General features: G+C 39.5%; 1 protein-coding gene across 1 annotated transcript in view; it reads right to left on the minus strand.

Moving 5' to 3' along the window:
• Window positions 1–13,099, minus strand: part of LOC149317036 (uncharacterized) — a 197,839-nt gene that overhangs the window by 36,879 nt on the left and 147,861 nt on the right. Inside the window, exon 16 of the mRNA XM_089518806.1 lies at window positions 7,468–7,627. Within this exon, the coding sequence (XP_089374932.1) occupies window positions 7,468–7,627 (160 nt within the window). The remainder of the gene's footprint in view (window positions 1–7,467; window positions 7,628–13,099) is intronic.

Genomic DNA, 13,099 nt, shown 5'->3' on the forward strand with positions numbered 1-13,099 from the left:
ATTTCACTATCCAAAATGCTGAAGCCCACAAATAAATATTTCTATTTACCAAGTTGGCATGGCTGCTAGAAGCCTGCTTTCCCCCACCCTTTCTTTCTTAAGCAGAAGCCTAAATATGATAGATGTAACTTGACACCAAAAAGAAACAGTGAAATGCAAAACAGCAGAAAGTTACTACCCTGGGTGCAATACCCAGTTTGAAATCAGAAGATCTATGCAAATGTGATTATGAGTTTGGATCCCAGCCTGCATTTTTAAAATCCTTAAGAAACATAATGAATTTATTCCATCTTGAGGATCTGACTAACATCAGATGCCCTTTTGAAGGAACATTACCTTCCTAGAATAAACTCATGAACTACCACAAGGAAGCCTCTAATTAATCAATGGACGGTAACATCAAACTCCTTTCCCAGTACAAAGATTTTGCCATTAACTATTAACAGGTAATTAATGCATTATTGAGGAGGAATAAATAGATGGCAATTAAATAACATATATTAATGACTTATTTATTAACATATTAATAAGTTGGCCTCAGAGTAATAAATGCAAATTAGTGTAAAGTGCCAAAAATTGTGTCGATAATAGGCCCCCAAGTAATCTTGTATGTTCAAGCTAATTACAAATATATTTTCCTTTCAAAAAACTACTGCCGGCTAATTTTTTATGGTTTGCTATAATATCATTTTAGAATTAGAAAATTAACCCCAGTCCCATTAAAATAAATTTTCCTATGAATCAGTCTCATTTGCAAAAGCAAACTTCACGTTATCTTTGAAGAGGCAATGCCGAAGCCATGCTGTACTAGGATATTCAAAGAAAATGAGTCCAAAATCCCATACTCATAAAAGACAATGGGTTTTTAATTGAAGTTACTATTTTTAAAATTCCTCTCAGTGTTTTTATTGGCCACCTCTCCTCCCTACTGAATGAACTGCCAAGAGCTCCAAGGAATTTGGGAGGACTGATTTCTGAATACATATCCTCAGGATTAGATACTGGAGCCTGAATTTTATTGTTAAACCCAACTAGATTACTCCCACCAAATCAATTTCCCAATTTATTCAAGTCAATGCTTACATAAATAATATTGATGGTTTGATAGACCTATTCTAGATGGGTTTAGCAATTAGATTTAGAATGCTACTTAAGAAAGAAGTAACGAAATAACCCAGAATGGAATTTCTGATCATGCTGTAAGAGAAAATTATAAGGAAAAATTATGACACTAGTCAGAAACTAGGAGCCCACCAATGACCCAAATGTCTTGTTTTGCTGAACTGCTGAGCCATGTTGTCATTTTAATATATCTGTAGCACGATGACCCTATAGGCCTCCACACTACCCAGATAAAGTCTATTAAGTAGAAGCTTTAAAACTCAATATAATAATAAAGCAGTGCTTTTTCTTTTTTTGGTGTATGTGTAAGATGTTGTTTCTCTTCACCCCTCTGCAATAGGAATGATACCTCTGGAATATGCAGTGGTCATCCTCCTGACTGGACTCTAACATAGGAGTAGGAAAGTGTGACCCATGTTGCTGTTTTTTTGTTGGCCCCCCAACTTTTGTGGCACTTGAAGTATCAGCCAGTCCCCAAAATCCCACTGGTCCCCATTAAAAAAAACTTGTGATTTTTCTGGCAATTTTAGCCCTGATATCAACTAGAGATCCCCCTCTCCCAACTGCCATGTACAGCCAAAAAGAAAGACAGATCAAGTCTGAACTCTCTCTGGAAGCCAAGACATTTAAATTGAGGCTGTTGTACTTTGGCCACATCATGAGAAGGCAGGAATCACTGGAAAAGACAATAATGCTAGGAAAGGTGAGGGCAGCAAAAAAGAGAAGCAGACAGCACACCAGATGGATAGATGCAATCGGGAGGCCACAGGCCTAAATCTACAAGACCTAAGCAGAGCCATGGAGGGGAAGGGGTCTTGGAAAATGTCTCATTGACAAGATCACCATGAGTTGAGGTCGACTGGAGGGCAGCTAACAACAAGAAGAAGAAGCAGAGGAAATTCTTCCAGTTCCCACAGACATCCCCCTCCAAGCAGCAACAGAAAGAGACAGACACCCACTTTTTGTGAGCATTTTGAGAAGATGCACAGAGGAAAAATGAAGTATTTAGGCTTTGTGTGGGTGGCCTGTGGGGGTGAGGGTGGTATAGGAGGAAATTGGCCCCATTCCCCATATTGTTCCATACCCTTGTTCTTAGTCAAGTCATCCAAGGTATGTTCTTAATTGGCCATCCTGAGTTCTAAAGTAGGAGTGTTCAGTGCCTTCTGCCAATGATCTCCCTAATTTTACCAATCCTGCATTTGTTCCCCTTTGTGTTCTCTGTTGGGGTGGTACAGTTGCTTTTGCCATTGCTGCAAGTCAGATCAACAGATAGAGAGAAGAAAAAAGAGAAATAAAGAAATGGAAAAATTTATTGTTCCCTCTGGCCAAGAGTTTGGAAAAGTTGCTTTTTTGGACTCCATTTCCAGCCATTCTGTTTAGAGATCTCAGGAAGTTGTAGCCTAAAAAAGTAACCTTTTCAAGCTCTGACTATGTTCTGTGCTGATGTAAGAATGAATAAAGGGTAGCAGTAGGACCAGAGCAAGTTAAGACAAAAAGATTGAAGGAGCAGCTCTATGCAGTAATACCCATATCAGCCTAGAATTACGGAAATTTGAAAGTTTCTTTCTTCATGGCAATATGACATATGAATGGGAGGTGAAATGCTGAGAAGTAGTGAGCTTAGGCAAGTCACATGCTCTCAGCCCCAGGAGAAGTCAATGGCAAACCTCCTCTTAACAAATCTTGCCAAGAAAACCCCATGATAGCTTTGCTTTAGGGTCGTGATAAGTCAGAAACAATTTGAAGGAACACAACAGAGGTCACATACATCCCCAGTCATCCCAATGCATGCTGCACAGTGCATGAACAAGTGAGTGAATGAGTGGATTTGGTCATGCACTGAAATCACATTCAACATTCACCTAATTCACCAACAATTATAATACAAACACATTTGTGGGCATGCAGTCTGAGTACTTCAAAATATGATTATCTTTCTGTTGCTAATGAAGGTCCTAAGGCACAAATTTATTAAATGTATACTTTTCTGTGGGGAAATAATGGGGTCAATAATATAAAATGCATTGTCCCATTATTTAATTGCAAGGGCAAGCCATGAATACAACTTCAACAATGTGGCTTAATGAACAACACTACATCCTGACCTAATCATATCTACCTTCTGCTATCTAATTAAGGATGCAAAAACCGTTAGAGTCGCAAAATATTGCTCCCAGTTCCAGCTAGCTGCCCATTTATTAATATATCTTTTTAATAAAAAAAATCTGTGATAAATACTTAATGACAGAAAAATGACAACATTTGCATGTTGGCAAATTACTTTAATAGAGCGATTCTTGACTACAGAAAGTGACCTTTCTCTTATTAAATGGATGGCTAAAAATACTTTTAAAAATTATAGTATGGTCGTCTTTCCTCCAATGACAAATTGCTTGTCTGGACCATGTAAAAATTATAAAACAGGAAAGCCTTAAATTCTCATTATACTGTAAATGTATCCTCGACTGCTGCATTTATCAATTTAATAAAAGGAAATTAAGCATATTCTAAAGTATGCAGTTATGAGGCAATTTTTAAAAAGCATTCATAAACCTGCCTCTGCCTAGTGAGCAGCTTCTGTAGCCCTGCTTTCTGATATTTCACCAAGTGCTGTCTGATATGTGACAATAGTAACAGAGCCATTTGGTGGTGGCCCCATCACTTTTGAATTTGTTTTTCAGGAAGATATTATGCCCACTTTTGTCAGCCTAAGAGGATGGCAATGACAAACTCCCTCTGATGAAACTTGCCAAGAAAACCCATTGACAGGGTCACTTTAGGATCACCAAAAGTCAGAAATGTGAAGGTACACAACACAGAGACATTGATTTATAGGATGTGCCTAAATATGTTGTTCCCCTTGTTGTTGTTTTTCACTCAGATTGCTTCTGAATAAACCCCAAACTGCTTACTTTTGCTGATAAAAGCCTGAATTCTACAGTTAAGACCCAAAGAATCGATGGGATTTACCCATGTATAGATTCACAATTGAGCAATTAAATCAGTGAATCTACTTGAAACTGATCAAGGAAATTCAGATCAGAGTTTTTTGCTCATGCTCCTATTGTGTTTTAGCAGTGCTGTATGTTCTATTATGATCTTCAGGTGTACTATATTGTGAGCCACCTTGAAAACTATAACTTTAAAAGACAGCCTATAAATAATATAAACAAATAAACACAAAAACCAATGTTGAGAATAAAACTGTTGAGCAAGTAGATAATGGCAAGAAATTACTGAAAATGTTCTAACAATGCAGATACCATCTGGAGCAGTGGTCCTCAAACTGTGCTCTTTAAGAGATTTTGGACTTCAGCTCCAAGAATCCCATACTATTGGCCAACATGGCTAAGGCTTCTGGGAGCTGAAGTCCAAAATCTCTGAAAGGGCACAGTTTGGGGACCACTGATCTAGTGAGGACACATCCCTTTGAAACCAGTTGCTCCATTAAACCCATTGACTCAGACACAGACATGACTCACTAGAAAAGATAATAATGCTTGGTAAGGTAGAAGGCAATAGGAAAAGAGGAAGATCAAATTCTCAGATGGGTATACTCAGTTAAGGAGGCCATGGCTATTTTCAAGAATTGAGTAGGGCTATTGATGGCAGACTGACTTGGAGGCCTCTCATTCATGGGTCAGCATAAGTTGACCTTGATTTGGTGGCAAGTAACAATGACAAACATATCTTTACAGTTGGTGCAATATTCAAATACAACTAAGTTGACATCAATACACAATTAAAACTGAAACTAGGAGTTTTAAGTTGTTTTGTAGCCCTGTCATCAAAGCCAGCATAGTGTAATAGTTTGGGTGTTGGGCTAAGACTCTGGAGACTACCGTTTGAATCAGCACTTGGCCATTGGAACCCACCGGGTAACCTTGGGCAAGTCACACTCTCTCAACCTGTATAATTTGGAGGAAATTGTTGCTCCAGGAATTTCATGTTTACAATGTAAGGTGAACAAACTGCCTCATCAATGGAGAGTCCTTGTGGAAGATTTTGTTCCAGCATTGCCAGAATTACACTAGTAAGTAGAGCATTCATTCTGGAGTAGAGTCACCGTCCTACCCACAGGGCTGCCACCAGCTACCCCTCATCATTTTGTATCATAGGCCAGCATCACAAACCATCTATTCCAACTTTGTGTGACCCTATAATTGGTGTTCTTAGTGAGATTTAGTCAGACAAGGTTTGCCACTGCTCTCCTCTTTTTGTGGCTCCTTTTTGTGCCACGGAAAGGCAAGATCAGGGCCACAGAGTGCGGTTTAGCCCTGATGAGGTGCTAAAAGGGCGGTCTGTACAGCCCCTTAGTCTCCCTGACCAGCAGACCCTAGAGCCAGTCTGATGGACAAATCTGATGGCTTGTCTGTAGGTGTAGCACTCTTGCAAAATATAACAGAGAATGTATGGAGAAAAGCTCACAAGCTAACAGCAGTGGGGAAAACCCACATATCACCCTGTAATTTCAACACCTCAAGAGAAAGTGCTGAAAAGCTGACAGCCTCAGCAAGAAGTTTCACCTCCAGGGCTAGAACAAGATATGGGATACTTTGATTTTCATTGAGGTTTCTGTAATTTGCACAAAAAAGCATTTCTCCAAAAACAACTGCCATTTCCCTTTGTACACATGTACACAAGCATATATGAACACAGCAAGCACAGCAGGACTGGCTAATTGATGAAAAAGACATGTGACTAAGCAACAACTGTTGCAGTTTACTTATGTCATCTGCAGAATTTGCTCAAAAAATATTCTTACAAAGGTCTCTCTCAAGACCAAGGACTTTATCACATGGGAGGCTCCCATAAGTAAATCACCATGAAATCGTCAGAAATCGTGAAAGAAGCAGGATCAGGGTTCACAGCCCCACAAGTTTCTTCCATCAGTAACTCATCATGGAGATGTCGGGGCTCACTTCTCCCATGAATAAAGCATCATTGGAGCCACCATTTAGTAATAACAGGATCTTCCATTATTGCCAAATGATGGCTCCATGACAATTTACTGATGGGAGAAGCAAGCCCCGATGCCTCCATGACGATTTACTGACGGGAGAAGCATGTGGGGGTATGAACCCTGATCATGCCTCTTTCACTCTTTCTGATGATTTCATGGCAATTTACTCACGGGAAGCCTCCCGTGTGATAAAGTCCCAAGGGAAGATATCTCATTCACTGAACAAGTAAGGGGAAAATTTCTTACTCTTGCAAGGGGGAATGGAATAAGGGAATATTTACATCCCTAGAATGTGAGCAATATCTAACTTTTGCCTCAGAAATGAGGGTAATTTTAAAGACCAATGTCTTATTTTCTTATCTGAATTCAATCAAGCCAATTCTTTTCTTGTTCCCTCCATTCCTTCCCCACCATTCATCCTGACCTCTGCTTCTCAGTCAATTCACTTGCTGCTCTAAGAGAGGTGGTTTTGCCAGTGCTGCTTATTTATGATGAGAATGCTCCAACAATGAGCATTAACTCTTTTCATGTCTGGTACATGATCATAACCAGCTAGCAGGTATTGGACAGAGGAGGGAGACAAGGAAGCAGATGTCCTCCATTCCCCTGCCACCACTTCTCAGGCAGTGGCTCAGGTAGATGGAGGGCAGAGAAAGAGGGAATGTGGAGGCCAGGAAACTTAGCTGGCACAAAGATGCTAAAGGGGAATCTGAAGGTTTACAGGAGAGCTGAGGGATGGATTATGATGGCCCTTATAATATTGTCAAGGCTGTAACAGGATTCAAACTGGACTTCAAATAAACCAACACAATTTTCCAAGTTTGGAAAACACTTTATTTTATTTCCCAAGTTGAAGCATTCAACCATACCACACTACTCATAATATTGTACATCAGATTTGTTGATGTATAAACCCAGTTTCTGTGCTTTAATAACACAGCAGTGAAGTACTGCTCCCTCCAGTCTCCAGGATTTCTGCATTAATAATAAAAATATGAATTGGCAGTGATCTCCAATTACAAGAATATAGTTTACCTCATGGCACAACCAAATATATTAGTGTGGTTTTTTTAAAAAAAAAACACACAACAGTTTTAAGGCATGTCAGATAATTGCACATTCAAGTCCAATGTCTGAAAAATATGGAAAATGTCATTGGAATAAATCCCACTTCTAAATTCTTTAAGGGCTTGAAGAATATCTGTAATTCCCATGCTCCATTTAAATTAACCAGTGACTCATCAGATTTTTTAAAATATAATGTGAATTTGCAATTATTCAAAGGTAAACCAGCATTTTACTGAATAAATGCACATGTTTTTTTTAATGATATCTACTCCTGAATAAACATCTTGCAAAGCGGCTTGGTGTGTTCCACCTACCTTTCGTCTTTCACCAGTGATTCCTCTCCATTGTTCAGCTTTTTTCACAATGTAGCTCAGTTCTTGGTTGGAGATTTCCAGGTCAAATGGAACAAAGAAAGCGGCCTCATCACTTTGAATCCTTTGGAGCACATCTAACAACCAGCCTTCCTTGTGTATCCTAAAAGAAGGGGGGAAAGCCTTCACTATATTTTATATACTTGCATATTTATTAAAACCACGTGCCCTCTTTCAGTCCAAGAAGGGTTTTTAAGGTTGTGTGCATAAACAGTATCATTAAAGAAATTGAATATCAGCATAAAAACCAATGTAACAGTTTAGGATCCCCTCCCCTTGTCAGAACTGGATGAAATTTGTAGTCCTTAGGAAGGGCTAATGCCTGTCAAATTTCTGGCAAAGACATGCAAGGTGTGTATGCATGCATGGAGCTGGGAAACCAAAGAATTAATTCTTAATTAAGTTGAATGATTAATAGACTTTGAGCTGAGGAGGTGGAAATCCTTGTTACTAGGCTGTAAAGTGCATGGAGAAAGGTAAGGGGAGACCAGCATCAGCAAGTAAGGAGGGGCCAATCCATGCAGAGCTTTAAAAGACACTGAAAGAAGTTTATAACGAATACAAAAAGGAAGAGGGAGCAAGTAAAGGGATAACAGCAAAGGGGTGATGTGGTTGAAACGGTGAGCAAAACAAATGATGCTAAATGTTGAATGGTGATATGGGGACGAAGGTGGGAAAGAGGAAGTCCCATCAGCAAGAAGTTTCAATAACCCAGTCACAAAACCACCAGTGCCTGAACCAGTATCTTGGTGGTAGATGTTGAAAGAAATGGTCTGATTTTCACAATATTTTAAAGAAAGAATCTACACGATTTGGCTTGGATCTGGGGAATAAATGACAGGAAAGAATCAAAAATAAAACCAAGACTGCAGGCTTCCTGCACTGATTGAATACAGATATCGTTGACTGAAATAGAAAATGAATATTGCACAGTTGGCCTAGGAGGGAAGACAAGTGGCTTGGTCTTAGCCATATTAAGCTTCAAACACTGGTGAAGCATCCACTCAGACAAGATGATGCTTGCTGTTCAACAACCAGAAAAAGTTCGGGCATTGACAAATACAGCTGAGTGTCATCAGCATACAGATGGTATTGAAAGCCAAAGGAGCTAATATGATTACCTAAGGACAAGGTATAGAAAGAAAACAATAAAGGACCCAAAATGGAGCCTGGTTAGTTTATACACCCGATAAAAAGCAATCCAATTCAGTGGCATCTCCACCCCTAGAGTAATACAAGGGACACACTGGTGTCATCCAGTGTGGGTGAAGGAAGGAAGGGAGTTCTGGGGATGAGGGGGATGCCAGGAACTGCTGGAGGACATGAGGACTGCCAAGGGAGCAGCCAAAATGCAGCTCCGGAGAAGGGTTTTTTTTACAGCCACCCTAGACCAACACTTATTCCAACAAGATCTCACACTGGATCTCTTTGGTGCTGCAAGATTATTTTATATCTTCTTATGCTGAAACAACAGGATGTGCATGTGTGTGCGCGCGCACACACACAACCTTGAACTCTGAAGCTCATTTTCTGTTTATTCTTGCAGAATAGTCAAGTGATTATGCCTTCCCTGGCTCTCTTCTTGGGTGCTGGTGGAGACTGGCACAACATAATGCCCCTCTCAAAAGACAAATCCTCACTGTGTAAACATCTATCAGATTAAGATGCTTTTGAGGGCTGCACATGGTAACTGTCCTGTTGATGGAATATAAACATTAGGTTAATTCTTAATTTATTTTTATTTTATTTAATTTATTGCATTTTTAAAATCCTCACTAATGATATTCCACAATGAACACACCTTAGGGGGCATAACTAAAATCCTGACAAACTAAACTTTTCGTGTTTATATTTTTTTTATTCCTGCTATGTGCCTTTAAAACTTGGCTTGTGTTTTTAAAAGCAGAATGAAAAGAAATAGTGTCAGATGAATAGGCATAGGAATTTTTGTAACAGAGCAGTCTGTGAAACAACTTCTCATATTGTTAGATTTCTGCCCATCAGCCAACATTAGGATGTGTATGTTAGGGTCTTATGGGAGCTATAGTCCACCAACATCTGCAGAGCTACACATTTATGAAAACGATAGTGCTTTTATTTTCTGGATACTGACTTCAAAGCACTATCTACCAAGATCTTTTTACTCATGCTGGTCCCTTCTACTCTCAAATATAGCCACTGTTAAGAAGCTGTTCATATTAATAATATAACATGATCTTCAACTTGTCTTACTGGATAAGAATTAGTTTGCCATTTACATTTGCTTAGTTAATGGAACATTTTGTAATTAAGCAAAATTGAATGTGTCTTAATTCCTGTCAGTTTACTACTCCAAACATTATAGAGTTTCTAACAATGTGTCAGACACTCCTGAACCTAATTTTTGAATTTAGTAAGTTTACTAAAGTCTCTTTCAGCAGGAGTGGCCTAGTCAAAGGTTGCACCCTGGGCCTTGTGCTTCTTGCCACATTCCATTTCCTTGGGCTTTATCACACAAGATAATTACCAGGATAACTGCACCTTCAGAAGGAGCTTACCATATGGAACTGTTGTTGTTCTCTTCTTGTCCCACATGAGAACATTTGAAATTTGCTTCTTTTTTTAATACCAAAAAAATTAGTTGATGACCCCTTTCCTGCTTCTGTTGTGCTATAATTTCCAGTGCAAAAAGTTCAATTACTCTTGTATGGCAATTTGGGGTAGTCAATGGGTGTGCTGTGGCAGGGAAATCCCAGGCCACCTCCAATGATCTGGGGAGGAGGAAAAAGATCTGGAATTTCACTTTGATGTTCCAAGTAATTGAAAGCTCTCTCCTCCAACCCAGTTTTCTCTCTGTTCTTCTTGCTTCCACCACAGAAGGATGTGATGCCTTCTTTTATAAACCAAATTCCATACCCTCTAGTATTTCATAGATGATAACTGGGATATGTGTAGTCAAGCAATATCAGAGTGTGGTCAAGATGGCAAAAGTTAGGAATGGAGAAGAACAGACAAGCTAGGAGAAATGATACCAGTTTCCTAAAGCCTCCCCCCCCCCTTTATAGGGGGGGAAATCCATTGCCAAATTGCACTCTGCTCTCCACCAACTGGGCTTGTCAGAGAAGCAAAAACTTTGCTCATTGTCCACCTTCTTTTTCCAAGAGTCTCTCTGGCTATAGCACTATGATGGTATAATGCCTCAGGTATGGTAGGGAAAGAGTAGTCAGGTGTTTTTGAAAACAATGCTATTTTAACACTATTTTAACATCAGAAAGGACTCGTAGGATAAGACTCCTTTTCTCTGCAGCCCTAGTACTAATCTTTGATTTGTTTTCCTTTCCCATACAACCTCCAGGCAGTTATACATGTCAGCTCAACTAGGACAGTGTATATATCTAATGCCTTATCTTGTTTTAAGCCAGATTTTTATTAATTAATTAATTAATTAATTAATTTATAATGCTGTAGATATGTTTGAAGAGTAATGTCTAAGCTGGGAGCATTCAAATGTAGGGTTGAAATTTAGGCAAGGCTTATTTTAGGATAGAGTCAAAGGCTGTCCAAGTTTCAAGCCAACAGAGTACAATGAGCTGGCACAGAAGTCAGACAAGAGCAATCCACAACTAGGGCCCATTAGAGCACCCTTTTCCTTTCGTAGGAGTCTGAGGAAAAGAAGGTATTAAACAGTTTGGAATTAATCAGTTTGTTTTAAAATAGTTTCAAGTTCTGGTTTTGTGGAGCATACCTTTAACGTTTATTTTATTTCAGTCATGGAAGGGGCAATCAGAGCAGAAGCCAAAGGCTGCTAAAGCTAAAGTTAGGAACAGATGTTGTTTGTAGCAATCTTTCCTGCCCAAGATGGAGATGGTTAAAGTGAGATTTCCAAGCTCATCTACAGGCACTTTTTCAAAAGTCTATCTCAGGAGAAGATCCCAACTCACAAGGAGACCCATATTCCCAAGAGTCCTTCTTCTCAGTCAGATAGCCACCAGCTTAGGCTGTGCTTTAATCCACCATGTGAACTTTTGGTTGGGAGGGAGCCCTGCCTCAGCCTTTGGCGCTAGGGCAAAACTTCCTCTTGTTCACCAGGCAGCCCCTCCATCTACCCGTATCTCCTAGGACACACACAGATGGAACAGACAGTTCTTTGGTGCCCTCGGATTCATTCTCAGAAAAAGATTCTTCCATTGGGGATAGGAAATGCCTTAACGCTTCAACATTCAGATTAAAATATGCCACACGCACAAAGCACAAACATCCAGATCATGTTACATCAGACATATCTAGAAAAGAATGCATTAATCAAAAATAAGGCCAATGGTGCACTGGACTCTATGAAAATCTTTGAGGAAAAAGAAGAGAATTTCTCGCTTTCATGTGTTCTATCCTTGCACCTGTTCTACTTTGAAGTAGGAGCTTGTCACAGAAAGAATGTGATCTACATCATTTGGTTCCCTAGGCCGGCATGCATTAACTACATTTTTATAAATTGTTCAGCTTTTTGTAGCTACGAAGAGGTCCAAGGTGTGAAGAAGAAAACTGGATCTCTAACTCATGACCAGTGGCAAAATACACAGCTCTTACTAAGTTCCTCCTAAAAAGATAGATATTCACATCTATTGATGTCATTATGATGAACAGTTTAATCATCATGCTGGTATTTTGTTGTTGAAAAGGGGCCTAAATCCAGTTGGTAGTCCCAACATGCACTGCATCAAAGGTACTTAGATAAGTGTTGACTTGACTTCCCCTTCAGTAATGGATTCAGTGACTCTACTTTAATTAGGACTACCAGTAGGATTTAGATTTCAATCAGGTGTAGGCTACGATTCAACTGAGTCACAGCACTGGGCCCTCAAGTTCTCATGAGAGGAGCATATGTACCCAAGTTTAGAGGGAAATGTTTTTGTCTCCTGGGAGTCAATTTCACCATATTTTCACACCATAGGCTGTTTTAGACCCAGTTTAATTCCAGTGTAAAGTACTTTGCTGGGCATACAACACCCCAAGGGACCCTGACGTAATACCCTGGGAGTATTTAGGGGCAATAGTTTCTATTTAAAAAAAAAATAGTAGGGTTCACGGGGGACTCAAAATCAGCCATAGCAACTGTTCTTTCTCCACCCTGATATAAATCTATATGCCTCTATACTCTCTCCCTGTGTTCCTTGATGTGTTCATTTCAGGGGAAATGAGGGAACATAGATTGTTGAAAAAGCTATGCTTTGATCTAGCATCTTGCAAATTTTAGAGCAATATGCTGTTAGAAGTCTATTCAGAACTATTCAGAACTGAGTTCAATGGGACTTACAGGTAAGTGTGTACAAGATTCCAGCTTTAGTTATCAGCTTTGTTCTACCCTGTGGGGTAAATTAGCTCAAAGGCAGTCTGGAAAATCATCACAAGTAATGCAGGCGGGCTGGTTCCTGTCATTTGTCCCACAAAACAGGTGAAGATTGCAAGCCCTAAATTAGTTTTGTGTATAAAAAGCATTTGAATGAGATATATACTGAAGTGTAAATGGGCAAAAGATGCAAACTTTATGGTGCATATTGACACACTAAGCTATATATCTCAGTGCACCACAAACTGGTTC

The sequence above is a fragment of the Sceloporus occidentalis genome, unplaced genomic scaffold (assembly GCF_023333645.1).
Source record: "Sceloporus occidentalis isolate IW3139 unplaced genomic scaffold, rSceOcc1.0.p SCAF_3, whole genome shotgun sequence".
Lineage (NCBI taxonomy): Eukaryota > Metazoa > Chordata > Lepidosauria > Squamata > Phrynosomatidae > Sceloporus > Sceloporus occidentalis.